Consider the following 13,806-nt stretch of genomic DNA (forward strand, 5'->3'; position numbering starts at 1 on the left):
TCACGAAGTTCCACTGTGTTTTGCCGTCTCTGTCTCCACACTGTTGTATCTGCCATACTTCCCCCAAGTCCTAGGCCAGGGGTGTCCAATGTTTTGGCTTCCTTGGGCCACATTGAAATAATTGTCTTGGGCCACACATAAAATACACTCACATTAAAGATAGCTGATGAGCTTTAAAAGATTTGCAAATTTCATGTTTTAAGAAAGATGAATTTGTGTTGGGCCACATTCAAAGCTGTCGCGGGCCGTGGGTTGGACAAGCTTATCCTAGACCGTGTCAGTGTTTTGAGAGCAGTGTAGGTGGTGACAGGCCAGTTCCGGGCTTCACCTGGGATCCTGCTCATTCCTGTGCCTACTTGGCACTGCCCTCTGTCCCCCCTTAAACTTTTCAGGCCCTTATACTTCTTCTGTTGCCTCCTTTTTCGGGGCTGCTCTGTTTAGTCAGCTTTCCTAGCTGCTCTGTACTGTCTCACAGAAAAGCCAGTGAAGTTGGTTCAGCCCAAGGCATTCACACAAGCATCTGCCTGTGGTGTCAAATGGACGTGTGAGGCTTGGTCTGCAGCAGCTCTTCCTGGCGAAGCTGCAGGGTTGGCCGGTCTGTGTGCTCATGTGTTAGGCCGCCTAGTTGCACACTCCTGAGGGGCACCATTTACTTGGCATTCCCTGGGACTGCTGGCTTTTAGGCGTGCAGTCTATTTCAGGAGTGTAGCATCACCTAGACTTTCATGTGCTGGTTCTGCTCTCCTGGGAGTCAAGCAGGGCCAGTCGCTGATCGAGCCTCCCTGGTCTCTCCTAGGACTACTATGGAATTCCCTTTGCTGCACCCACAGCGCTTGCCAGCCGAGATGGGAGCCTAGCTAATAATCCGTATCCAGGTGAGTTTGCTCAGTGGATGAGGAGTGGCCCGGGGCCGGCCTAGCGCAAACTCCAAGAGCTGGGAAGCAGCAGCAGCAAGGCTGAGAGAGGCCTCTTGGCAGCCTGTGCCGAGCTGGCAGCCAGACCTGTTCCTGTTTGCGGAAGCCAGCTTGGCCTTTCTCTGGTTGGAGGAAGGGCAGTGGCTGGAGTCAGTGCTCTTTCCTAGGTGATGTCACAAAGTTTGGCCGTGGGGACTCTGCATCCCCTGCACCCCCTACCACACCAGCTCAGCCACAGCAGAGCCAATCACAGACCCACCACACAGCCCAGCAGCCCTTCCTGAACCCTGCACTGCCACCTGGCTATAGCTACACTGGCCTTCCCTACTACACAGGCGTGCCCAGTGCCTTCCAGTATGGCCCCACCATGTTTGTGAGTATTTCAGCAGGTGTGACTGTGTCTCCTGGACTTGGGTTGCTGGCGGGTAGAAACCTGGGACCTATCTTCCAGCAGGGAGGGAAGGTCATGATTCCACTCCGTCTTATCTGGCTTTCAGGAACTGTTCAGGCTGGGGACAAGGTCACCTTTCCCCTGCTGTGTTTAGATCCAACATGTGTTGCACTAATGAAAACACAGGTCCCCTGTGGTTGTAGGTATGTCACCTGCTGCCTTAGGCTCTGGCAGGGGTACCTGACCAGCCTCAGCTTGCCTCTTCCTACACTAATACCTCATCTGCTTGCCCCACCAGGTCCCTCCAGCCTCAGCCAAGCAACACGGGGTGAACCTCAGCACTCCCACACCTCCCTTCCAGCAGGCCAGTGGTTATGGCCAGCATGGCTACAGTACAGGTGAGGGGTGCTCCCCAGAGAGAGACACGGGGTCAGACAGGCTTGCGTGGCTCACACTTGCCTCTTATATTCTGCCACGCTAGGTTATGACGACCTGACCCAGGGGACAGCAGCAGGAGACTACTCCAAAGGTGGCTATGCTGGATCATCGCAGGCACCAAACAAGTCTGCAGGTTCTGGGCCTGGCAAAGGTAGCGTTTACCTCTCCTTTCCAGGATAAGGCCTGGAGTGGTGGGCTCCTGCCTGATCCCCTGTCAGGCAGGGCAACCCCTGAGTGCCCCTGGAGGTGGGGAGCCTGGAGCTGGGAACAACTGCTGTGGGGAACAACTGCTTTTCCTCCTAGGAGTATCAGTGTCTTCAAGCACCGCCGGTCTACCTGATATGACTGGTTCTGTCTACAGTAAGACACAGGTGAGGGACAAAGGTGGGTTGGGTGTATAGGTTTTTGGGAGGTTACAGCCCAACCTGACCTTCACCATTGTCTCCTTTGCCCTGCAGACTTTTGACAAGCAGGGATTTCATGCAGGGACCCCTCCACCTTTCAGCCTGCCCTCAGCCTTGGGCTCCACTGGGCCCCTGGCCCCGGGAGCGGCCCCTGGCTATGCGCCCCCACCATTCCTGCACATCTTGCCAGCCCACCAGCAGCCCCACTCCCAGCTGCTGCACCACCACCTTCCGCAGGATGCCCAGGTGAGCACAGTGGAGGCAGCCACCCTGCTCTGGGCCAGGGGTTCTGCTCCCGCTTTGACAGCCTTCCCTTCTCCTTTTCTGCAGAGTGGCTCGGGTCAGCGCAGCCAGCCCAGCTCCCTGCAGCCCAAGTCTCAAGCCTCCAAACCTGCCTATGGCAACTCTCCATACTGGACAAACTAAATCCGGAAGAGAGGGGCGTGCTGGGGCACGGCTTATCCTGGGCAGGAGAGAACACACGAGCACATATTTGGGAGCCCAGTGCCCTTCCCTAGAATTCCTGAGACACGTGTCAGCCATGCCTCTGTGGGGAGCCTGCCTCCCAGACTGGCTATTGTATGTAATGTATTTATGTATGTATTTGTAAATGTGATAGAAGTCTGGGGGAGTTCGGGGACGGCTGCAGATGTTAGCCAGGTCTGTTCTCCCCATTCAAGCCCCTTCTCCACTGTAGCAAAATAAGTGCCCCCACCCCATCTGCCTTCAGGTCCTCTTCATAGCCTGCACTGCCCAGTGGGCCACTAGGGGCAGTCTCTGGAAGGGCTGGTTCAAGGCTGTTTGGGTATAGGGGTCAGGTACCAATGAAGAATCATGACTTGTCTCACTCCTTTGCAAATTGTTTGTTTTCTTTCCTGTGTACTTTATACCTGTTTTTGAGAAACTGTTCCTTTTGTCATCTGTCATGGTCTCCTTCCACCAAATCTTGATCTGGGAATAGCAGCAATATCCCTCCACTCAACACAAATATGGGCACCTGTTTGTCTTCAAACAGGGGCTTCTAGGCTGGTCATGTCCCTAGAGACTTACTAGAGACTGGCTGACCATGAAAAAAAATAATCATCTCAGTTGTTCAGCCAGTCAGTTCCCCTTTAAAAATCAAAGATATCTCCAAGCAACACATCTCCATTCCGGTTGTCTTGAACCAGGTGGGCAACTGTTTCAGGGGTTTTCTCTTGCCCAATCCCCACCTAATAAAGTTCTGAGAGCATGCACGGTCTGTGTGGTGTGACTGAAAGGCAGCTCAGGGCAGAAGCCCTGGACTTCATAGGACTAAAGGAGACCCCACATGGCTGTAGTCTTCTGACACAGGCTATAAAGGCTTGAAATGGTTTTCCTTTTAACTGGACCCTCTTGGCCCAAATGACAATGGCTGTAAGGAGAGCTAAACCTCCTCACAGGGCCCAGGCCATGTTGATCAAAGTTAACCTGGCTTTTCTTATAGCTCCTTAAGAGACTTAGGGATAGGGCAGCTTGGGACCTTAGCTAGAAAAAGGTAAGTGTCTACAAATAAAATTAGGACTTTTATTAAATAGGGTGATCTGCCTGATCCCTGCTATTAGCAGCAATAAGTTAGTTAGGAAAACAAATGACAGTGAAGATGTTTGCCTAAGGAAAGCAGCAGAGCACCCCTCAGTCCCTCACTGATCTACTCATATCAGCTCCCGTTTTCAGAATCAAGTTTAACAAATGGCCTTGTCTATAAGGAGCTTGAAGGGATTGGGGATACACCAGGGAGGTGAGTTAGAAAGGCAGATTCCCCAGTTGTGGTTTTTGTCTAATTTTTCAGCTGAGCCCTGGCATAATCTGCAAGGTTAACAGTGATATTGAGACCACCTTTTAGTTTTCTTTAACACAAGGTAAGAAAAGAAGAGGGTCATTTCATGGGGAAGTAGCAAGACAGGTATTTTATTTCACATTTTATTAGTAGACAGATGGGCAGAAAAAGACAAAATAAACCACTAAAGGGGAAGTCAACACAAAATGCATCAGATAATCTTTTCTCATAAGTTAAACTGAAGAAAAACATCTACAATTTCAGCTAAAACTATTAAAGTCAGGTGTGTCCTGCTGGTTTCAGAATAGTTGAAAATTGCATCTCTGAATCCTTTTAGTTGTAAATGTAAACCTTGTTTATCAGGATGGGAGGGGTGGAGAGTTCATTTTCAGTGGAGAGCTGCACATTTCCCCTTCCAATCGGTTTCTTGCAATATGTGCCCCAAACGTAAGGAAACCAGCAAGTAAAGAAGCAGTTTGCCAGGGCAAGTGAAAGAAGGTTTCTACAAAAAAGTCTGACTAATAGAAAAGAACTCTGGAATGATAAAAGGAGAAGGGGGGAAGACTGAAAGAAGCTAACAGCGGAATCATATACTTTCTCCACCCAGCCTCAAAATACACAGAACTGAAGAGCATCCAGTGAGGCCTCAATTAGAATTAAAAGGATTAAAATGCAGGATTTTGAGTTCATGTCACACCAAATAATAAGCACAACTGTACATACATGGTTCTGGATTGAGCCTGAGACCTCCACTCCCAGAAGAAAAAAAAAAAAAATTACAAACTCAAGTATTTTCCATAGGGATGTGTTCTCAGGGACAGAGCTCTGGAACCAGCCTCTGGGTTTCGTTCAGTCAGTCTAAAATACCAGAATGTCCACCTGCTAGCAAGAGACTTACCCAGTCTTCTGGAACTGATTGTACTCATCAGAGGCAAACCCAGCCCTTGACAGTTAACACCCCAAAGGACTGAAAGGTACAACCTCCACTTGGCGCTCTGGCTCCCTGAGTCAATGTGTAACAGCGGCCAATAGGGCCTGACGGAACAGAGCTGTGCAGCAGAGCACCTTCCGCAATGCCAGGGTACCGGGGCTGCCCTGGGAGAAGCTTTAGCGTACAGGGAATGAAAGGCTTAATTTTAGGGCTCTAAGAGAATAAGACCAAGCTACTGGCTGTAAACTTGCATGGGGGTTTTGGGGGCAGTTTGGGGGAGGTAAACCAGAGCACTGTGAGAGGCTCTGGCTCCAGAAGATTTGCAGGTTAATCTGGAAGCATTACTTAGAAAGTATGGGGAGTAAAAAGGTAGTTCCAACATCTTTCTATGAGAGTTTGTAATCAGGCAACTTGACAATGTATTTCAAAGCTGCTCTGTTCCATGAATCTGACTGAAATCACTAGATTCTGGGTACAAGTAGCAACCCTGGCCCTGTGGAGATCATGGAGATCACAGAGATGCTGGGACCAGGCTCAACGGTGTCCCCTAAGAGCCTTAGCTTGTTAAACAGTCCCATTTCATACCAGACTAAACTTTTAGAGGCCGGGAATGGCTGCTGGGAAGAAGTCATGTGTTTGGGAGTTTGAAGAGTGAAAACCCTGAGATCAGAACGAAGGAGGAGCTAAGGAAGTAAGTGTCACCTACTCTGGCCATTCTAGGATCCCTCCTGCCCCTGTCCCTAATCTGCCCTTTAGTTCCGAGTTACGAACCAAAGGAGGAGCTGACACTAGTGCCCAGGGGTCTGAAATAGGACTATAGTCAGTCCTTGCTGCATTTGCCTTCTGAAATCTGATTTTACATTATAGCGGTTTCCTCCAAATAATGCCCTCCTATGATCTGGTACGCCCCCATAACAACCAAAAATTACCTTCAAGTTCTGAAGTCCCTGGATGGTGAAGGCTGCTAGATCTCAATATTGATTGAAGCAACACGATTGAGATCTGAAAAATCAAAAGCTGCAGCGAGTGCATCGCAGGAAGATCTAGCCTTATCTGGCCTAAAACCTGTCTGCAGTCAACCCCCTCAGCCCTGCCACAATTTCTATGCACAATTCTGCTTGCGCTCCACAGCCTAAGTATGTTGAAAGGGGAAAAAAGTCCAGATCACATCCAATGAAGAAAGCAGTAACTCGTCTCACATCCAAGTTTCTATCAGTATAAGCAGCTCAATGAAAACCGAAATCTTAACACATGCACCTAGGATTAATACTGAGTAATTTAAAGTGGCTACTTAAAAAAACCAAAACGTCATGGTAAGAGTGTGTTTTTCATGGGAAGGCCATGCTGTTTCCTCTCCCAACAGTGGTCACCAGTAGTTTCAATTTTTTCCCCCCAGTAGTATCAACCAAACTTAGCATAGTGACTTTTAACTATTTGTTCCCATCACAAATCCACCCACACACACTCGTCCCAACTTCCCCACTTGCCCCACTCCCTGGGGGGAAAAATAACCCTGCCTTTAAAATAAATAGCAACCAAGTGCTCAGTTCTATGTAAAGTATGAATATTTATTTCAGGCTTTCGATCCCAATTGATTTCAAAAAACAAAGTCTGATTTCTCTCCTCAGAGCAGCTGAGGCCTCCATGTTACGATGGTTTCATGGAGATTGAAGGAGCACATTTCATCAGGCTTAGCAGAAAGTCCCTGACGCCCACCATGTCCCAGCCTTAGGAAGGGAAAGAAACAGAATTCACCACCATGGGGCTGAACGAATGCACACACACTAATGTAAAGGGAGCAGCTAAACCTTGGCAAATTTGCTTTTTTTTTTTTCAAGTTTGTTTTGTGGGTTTAATTCCATTTTCTTTTGCTACCCAGTATATGCAGCGCTTGTGAGCTCCCAACAGGTTCCCAGCTTTAAACACATTCAACCTCTTGAAAGACTATTGAATTCTTCAAGAATCTAAAAACAGACCAAACGTGTTTTGCTGTGAACATTCTGTAGAGACGAAGTGAGGCGGGAGTTTGGGTTGATGTTTTTTTAAAAAAAGAATCAATACAGTGATGGAAGGGTAAAGAATGCAAGAATTCAGACATTCTGTGGAGGGTTACTCTCTCTCCATTAAAGGTCCATAAAAAGGAGCAAACTGAGATCCGTAAGGGGAGTCAGCAGGAGCTGTGTGTGTTTCCCCACCCGCTGTGAATAGGTTTTTGCTGAGGGGCCATGGCCAGGTCCCCACTTGCTCCCCTCCCTTTGGCCTGAGACGGCAGGGCAGTACAGGGGCACTGAAGGAGCCCGTCACGACTCCTCATTCCCAGAATCATCATCATCATAACAGTCGGCATCTTCCTCCTCCTCATCTTCATCATCAATGTCGTCGTCATACAAGTCGTCATAAAGCAAATCTGAGCTGTTGTCATTGGAAGGCACTTTAGTTTTGATGCAGTATTCCGCCAGGGTTGTGGGGACCTTCACTCCATCCTTTTCTGCTTCGGCCTTAGTGGCTGAAACTTGTTTCCTGAAGGGAGGGTGACAAGAAATGGTTTATGGTAAGTCGTTGTTTTGAGAGAGATTTATAATTGGCCTTAAATAATCAATCTTACTTATGACTCAGCTCTCCAAACTTCAGTATCTGCCTGAAAGCATCTGACAGATACCTTGTACTACACCAAATGCTTTCAACTCATTGGGTACAATTTTGAAGTGAACTTTGACTTTTTAGGGGGGGGAAATACACTGTTAAACATCGAGGGATTTTAAAGCAGTGGATCAGTTATAGCCAGAATCACCTCGTCAGCTGGCTGTCCTCCACTTCATGTAAGGGCCAGTAGATTGGCGACTAAGAATCAGAGCAGGCATTGACTTAGTGGGCGGAATGTTATGCTTTGTTGTTTGCATGTGTGAAGCACAGGGATAACTACTAGAATAAGAAGAGATAATACGACTAATATCCTAGTTTACTGGGGACAGATCGTAAGATTGTGTACGTGAATAAAAAGTGCCACTGATTTAATGTGGGGTGGGGTGCTTAGGGGGTTGGCTAGAGTGTTAAGAGTTTTGGCCTAGTCACCTCACCACCAAACTCATGTGCCCCAACAATTCTTAATTATCCTCTTAATTTTCACTTACAGTAAAATTCAAATGCTTTACGCCAGATTCCAAAGTCTTGCACGACCCACTCTTCCCCACCTGAGATGGAGTCTCACTGTCACCCGGACTGGAGTGTAGTGGCGCGATCTCAGCTCACTGCAACCTCGACCTCCCAAGGTTCAAGCAATTCTCCTGCCTCAGTGTCCCCAGTAGTTGGGATTACAGGCTCCCACCACACTTGGCTAAATTTTGTACTTTTAGTAGGGACGGGATTTCACCATGTTGGCCAGGCTGGTCTCAAACTCCTGATCATGATCTGCCCAGCTCGGCCTCCCAAAGTACTGGGATTACAGTCATGAGCCACCGTACCCGGCCACACAACCCACTCTTATATTTTCTCCAGCCCTTCAACACATTCACCCTGGTCTTTTTTTGGTGTCTCAGACACACCTTGTTGATTTTTCTGTCTGGACCAGTTGCTCTTCCCCTGCCCCACACATGCCTGGCTCCTTCTTGTCATTCAGAATGAAGGCCTCAGATATTAAGGCTTAAATATCACCTTAGAGAAGGCCTGGCCTCATGACCCAATTTAAAGCAGCCATGTAGTCATTCTTTCACATTATCCACTTAGCACTGTCTAGTATTTTTTGCCTGCTCACTCTTCTGTCTCCACATATTTCAATGTGAGCATAAATGTCTTTCTTAGTCCCTTCTATTTCCCCAGTCAGTGCCTAGCACATAGCCTGGCACATAAGAGATGGTGCAATAAATACTGATTGTATGAATGAACAGAACAATAAATTGTTTCCTTCAACAATTATAAAAATTTGAGTCGACTAGACCACTCTTCCTGATCTTCCTAATGTCAATCTCTTAGCTGTGCTTGAAGCTTTTATTCTGTTGCCTTGCCTTGCATACTGATGGTCCTGAGGCTTCTGGGCTTGTCTCCACACTCAGCATGCTTCCCTGGGACATCATCTCTGTTCCCATAATTTTAACCACGATTTCCTTTATGCTGACATCTCTTGGCTTATATAAACAAATACCTTTAGGAAGCCTCTGTCCTGATGTTCCATATGCAGAGGTAGACTGCATATGCATTTTCTACCTCTATGGCCAGTTTCTCCCATTTTACATCTCTGAATAAATGAGCATCACTTCTTAAAATAATAAATCTCACTCCAAAGACCTATTGCTTTACAGCTTAAATATCTGTCCTCTCATCCCCATTACTACTGCCTCAGTTTAGTCCATGTTGGTCCCCTGGCCAATTGACTTTTTTTTTGTTTGTTTTTTTTGAGACAGGGTCTCCCACTGTCACCCAGGCTGGAGTGCAGTGACGCAATCTCAGCTCATTGCAACCTCTGGATTCAGGGCTCAAGCAATCCTCCCACCTCAGACTCCCGAGTAGCTGGGATTACAGGCATAAGCCACTGTCTTTTTTTTTTTTTTGGGGGGACGGAGTCTTGCTCTGTTGCCCAGGCTGGAGTGCAGTGGTGCGATCTCAGCTCACTGCAACCTCTGCCTCCCGGGTTCAAGTGATTCTCCTGCCTCAGCCTCCAAAGTAGCTGGGATTACAGGTGTGTGCCACTACTCCCGACTAACTTTTGTATTTTTTGGTAGAAATGGGGTTTCACCATGTTGGCCAGGTTGGTCTCAAACTCTTGACCTCAGGTGATCCACCTACCTCCAAAAGTATTGCAATTACAGGTGTGAGCTACCACACCAGGCAACTGTCTTTTATCAGAACTCAAATAGCATCACCTCTTCCCTCCCAAAAATACTTAAGTGGTATCCCATCCCTTCTTAGATTAAGAACCATACTCTTTTATCATAATTTCAATGTCTTTGAAGACCCTGGTGCCTCTCTCACTTAATTTTCTAATATTTCCCACATCAGAATTTACACTCAAACATTTGTAATTTCCTTAACATGTCATGCTATTATACTCCTGTATTTTATACAGCAAACCTGGGTGTTTTCCCTTTTTTCACCTGAAAAAGTATTGGTTATGAGGAATTCTCTCTGCTAGGAAATCTATTACATATTTCTCCCAATGTATCTTGTTTAGGCTTCTATAGGTATAATACTACATGGTCATTTGTTTTCAAATGCTAATAAAGTGAGCTCCCTAAGGAGACAGGCTATGCCTTAGTGAGTACCTGACACAAAGCTGTTGCTGAGTGTCAGGTACTGTACTAGGTCATTAAGGCATAGATAGAATGAGATAAAGGGGCCCTTAGACAATTAAGAAACACATAGAAGTACCTTGGGAATGTGTGTACAGAAGCTTTCGCATCTTTCCATCCTTAGGACACTCCCACTCCTCTACACTTCTCTAGGATCTTACTATTTCTACTAATTATCTTCAATGTTTGGTACACATCAGTCATCTAGGTGAGATATATATATACACACACACAGATGCCCAAACTCTGTCCTTGTAATCCCATAAAAGACAGTTATTGTTTAGGGACACTTTAAAAGTGATCCCAATGGGCAGAAAACTTAGGACTCCTGATCTTATATTACTTAGCAGTCACCTCATGTGCTTTCCAGCATTGTTTTAACTTTTTTCATATCACATGGTCTCAAGCCCACTAGATTTTACTCTTATTTGTATAAACGCCAATGCTTAGTAAACTCCTATGCACAGAGGAAGCTGTAACTGTATTTGGGGTCTCTATTTTAAGAAATAAAAATGTAATATCAAGGGGGGTTGAGGCCAGGCACGGTGGCTCACACCTATAATCCCAGAGCTTTGGGAGGCTGAGGCAGGAGGATCACTTGAGGCCAGGAGTTCAAGACCAGGCTGGACAACATAGCAAGACCTCGTCTCTACAAAAAATAATGATAGAAATTAGCTGGGTGTGGTGGTGCATGCCTATAGTCTTGGTTACTTGGGAGGCTGAAGTGGGAGGACTGCCTGATCCCGGGAATTCGAAGTTACCGTGAGCTATAATCACACCATTGCACTCCAGCCCAGGCAACAGAGTGAGACCATGTCTGTCTCTTTAATTCCAGCACTTTGGGAGGCTGAGGCAGGATGATCATGAGGTCAGGAGTTTGAGACTAGCCTGGCCAACATGCTGAAACCCTGTCACTACTAAAAATACAAAAATTAGCTGGGCATGGTGGTGGGTGCCTACAATCCCAGCTACTTGGGAGGCTGAGGCAGGAGAATCGCTTGAACCCAGGAGGTGGAGGTTGAAGTGAGCCAAGATCATGCCACTGCACTCCCGCCTGGGTGACAAGAGTAAGACTCCATCTCAAAAAAAAAAAAAATTAATTAGAAACAAATAAAAAGGAGGTGGAAGGTAGGGGAAGGGTAGGTTTGTATTTATTGGAGATTTCTTGGGTACTATTATAAGAACCTGATGTCCTAAGAGATTAAAGGTTGAGCTTTTTTCCATTTTATACAGAGGAGAAAGTAAAATACCCCAAAAATTATCTGATAAATGGTCCCATGAGTAGATTCCAAGTCCCCTGAATCTTATTCTAGGGCTCTGTTATACCATATTATTAGTGTTGCTGATAATGTGGATTTCCAAAAGATCCTTGCTGCTATGGTCAAATTTTTTTTTTCGTGGAGACAGAGTCTCGCATTGTCGCCCAGCCTGGAGTGCAGTGGTGTGATCTCAGCTCACTGCAACATTCAACTCCCGGGTTCAAGCAATTCTCCTGCCTCAGCCTCCTGAGTAGCTGGGATTACAGGTGTATACCACCACACCTGGCTAATTTTTGTATTTTTAGTAGAGATGGGGTTTCACCATGTTGGCCAGGCTGGTCTCAAACTCCTGACCTCAGGTGATCCGCCTGCCTCAGCCTCCCAAAGTGCTGGGATTACAAGTGTAAGCCACCACACCCGGCCAGAACCTAGAAGTTCTGGTTCCTAGAAAATCAGGTCTGCTACTGCATTATCTTCTAGTGGCTGTTCTCTCGGTAAATAGCAAAGTTCATTAGGCTCAGGCAGAAATCTTCTCTTCCCACACTGTAAATCTAATAGAGGAAAATTATCTTGGAATGGACAGGATATTTAAGTGTGATGTAAACCTTTGGTTCCAGAATATATTTTGGTGTTGTATAATGACTTGAGGTAATTTGAAAAAAAAAAAAAAAAAAAAAAAAGCACCTTACCTAATAATTTCAGCATATTCTTTGTCTTTTCCTTTACTGTCTCTCCATTTCCTGAACATAACTGAAGCATCAACATTGGCTGGGGAGAAGGTGTTGGGCTCATTAAGCAGTGAGATTACACTTAATAGGATAGTCCTAGAAACAGGAAAAAAGGATCAGCTATGAATACCCATATTTACAGTATTTAAAAGTATTCTGCTTTTTAAGAAAGTACAATCAGATTTCAAATTCTCCCTCCCTTAAAATTTTTCTGATACAATTTAATTTGAGACCTTGGGGCAACAGAGACATCATACATTTTTTATTGATGGTTTTCATAAAAGGCATTTAAGAAAAATTAAAAATTTTTTTTTCCAGTACTAAGAAACAAGCTGCTAACTGGTAGGCAAAGCAGAGGAAATCCGTGATTCTAGTATAAGAATAATGCACAAAGCATAAAAATGAACTTGACAGAAGGCCCTGTTTCAACTGGTCCCATGTTCCAACCTGCAGAAAGTGGATGTCTTGGAAGCTTTCAAATACTGTTTCTTTTAAAAATGACAAATTAAATGACATGGGGGGAAAAGCTTAAAATATTTAGTTTCAAGGCAATTTTGATGTGGGAGAGGGTAAAACTTATGCTATTCTATATAAACAGTTTTCTTTTTGCGTTTTTTTTTTTTTTTTTTTTTTTTTTTTTTGAGTTTCACTCTTGTTGCCCAGGCTGGAGTGCAACGGTGTGATCTCGGCTCACTGCAACCTCCACATCCCAGGATCAAGCAATTCTCCTGCCTGCCTCAGGTTCCCGAGTAGCTGGGATTACAACTATGTGCCTCCATGCCCCGTTAATTTTGTATTTTTAGTAGAGACAGCGTTTCTCCATGTTGGTCAGGCTGGTCTTAAACTCCCGACCTCAGGTGATCCACCCTCCTCGGCCTCCCAAAGTGCTGCGATTACAGGCTTGAGCCACCACGCCTGGCCCTGGTTTTGTTTTGTTTTTGACAGGGTCTCTGTGGCCCAGGTTGGAGTGCAGTGGTGCCATCTCAGCTCACTGTAACCTCTGCCTCCTGGGTTCAACTGATTCTCCTGTCTCAGCCTCCTGAGTAGCTGGGATTACAGGCATGTACTACCACACCTGGCTAATTTTTGCATTTTCAGTAGGGACGGGGTTTTGCCATGTTGGCCAGGCTGGTAATGAACTCCTATTGGGGTGGCTAAGGCCTTAAGTGATCTGCTTGCCTTGGCCTCCCAGAGTGCTGGGATTACAGGTGTGAGCCACCGCGCCCAGCCCTCTATAACCAGTTTTTATCGTGGCCTCTTAACTTGAAAAACAGTGCTACATACAAATGTATTTTTTCCATACTTGGAAGGAAGACAAAGTAATGCAGGAGAATGGAGGAAAAGCAAAATCCTTCAAACGGAAGAACTAGAGTCTCTGAATAACAGAGACTCTATCTTTATTCAAAAGTATTTACTCGGCCGGGCGCGGTGGCTCAAGCCTGTAATCCCAGCACTTTGGGAGGCCGAGACGGGCGGATCACGAGGTCAGGAGATCGAGACCATCCTGGCTAACATGGTGAAACCCCGTCTCTACTAAAAAATACAAAAAACTAGCCGGGCGAGGTGGCGGGCGCCTGTAGTCCCAGCTACTTGGAGGCTGAGGCAGGAGAATGGCATAAACCCGGGAGGCGGAGCTTGCAGTGAGCTGAGAACCGGCCACT

General features: G+C 46.2%; 2 protein-coding genes across 3 annotated transcripts in view; one reads left to right on the forward strand and one right to left on the reverse strand.

Annotated features, from left to right (window-relative positions):
• Window positions 1–3,378, forward strand: part of UBAP2 (ubiquitin associated protein 2) — a 136,985-nt gene extending 133,607 nt beyond the window's left edge. The window contains exons 23-29 of the mRNA XM_010385759.2: window positions 797–875; window positions 1,082–1,287; window positions 1,604–1,703; window positions 1,787–1,894; window positions 2,047–2,114; window positions 2,202–2,393; window positions 2,478–3,378. Coding sequence (XP_010384061.2) covers window positions 797–875; window positions 1,082–1,287; window positions 1,604–1,703; window positions 1,787–1,894; window positions 2,047–2,114; window positions 2,202–2,393; window positions 2,478–2,573 — 849 coding nt within the window. The 3' untranslated portion in view covers window positions 2,574–3,378. The remainder of the gene's footprint in view (window positions 1–796; window positions 876–1,081; window positions 1,288–1,603; window positions 1,704–1,786; window positions 1,895–2,046; window positions 2,115–2,201; window positions 2,394–2,477) is intronic.
• Window positions 3,379–6,426: 3,048 nt separating this feature from the next.
• UBE2R2 (ubiquitin conjugating enzyme E2 R2) overlaps window positions 6,427–13,806 on the reverse strand; it is a 115,351-nt gene continuing 107,971 nt past the window's right edge. Inside the window, exons 4-5 of one of the 2 annotated variants that reach the window (XM_010385757.2) lie at window positions 12,107–12,241; window positions 6,427–7,396 (exon numbers count right to left, since the gene is read on the reverse strand). In XM_010385757.2, coding sequence (XP_010384059.1) covers window positions 7,177–7,396; window positions 12,107–12,241 — 355 coding nt within the window. In that variant the 3' untranslated portion in view covers window positions 6,427–7,176. The remainder of the gene's footprint in view (window positions 7,397–12,106; window positions 12,242–13,806) is intronic. The other variant, XM_030919414.1, reaches the window with a different exon arrangement.

The sequence above is a fragment of the Rhinopithecus roxellana genome, chromosome 16 (assembly GCF_007565055.1).
Source record: "Rhinopithecus roxellana isolate Shanxi Qingling chromosome 16, ASM756505v1, whole genome shotgun sequence".
NCBI classification, from domain to species: Eukaryota; Metazoa; Chordata; class Mammalia; order Primates; family Cercopithecidae; genus Rhinopithecus; species Rhinopithecus roxellana.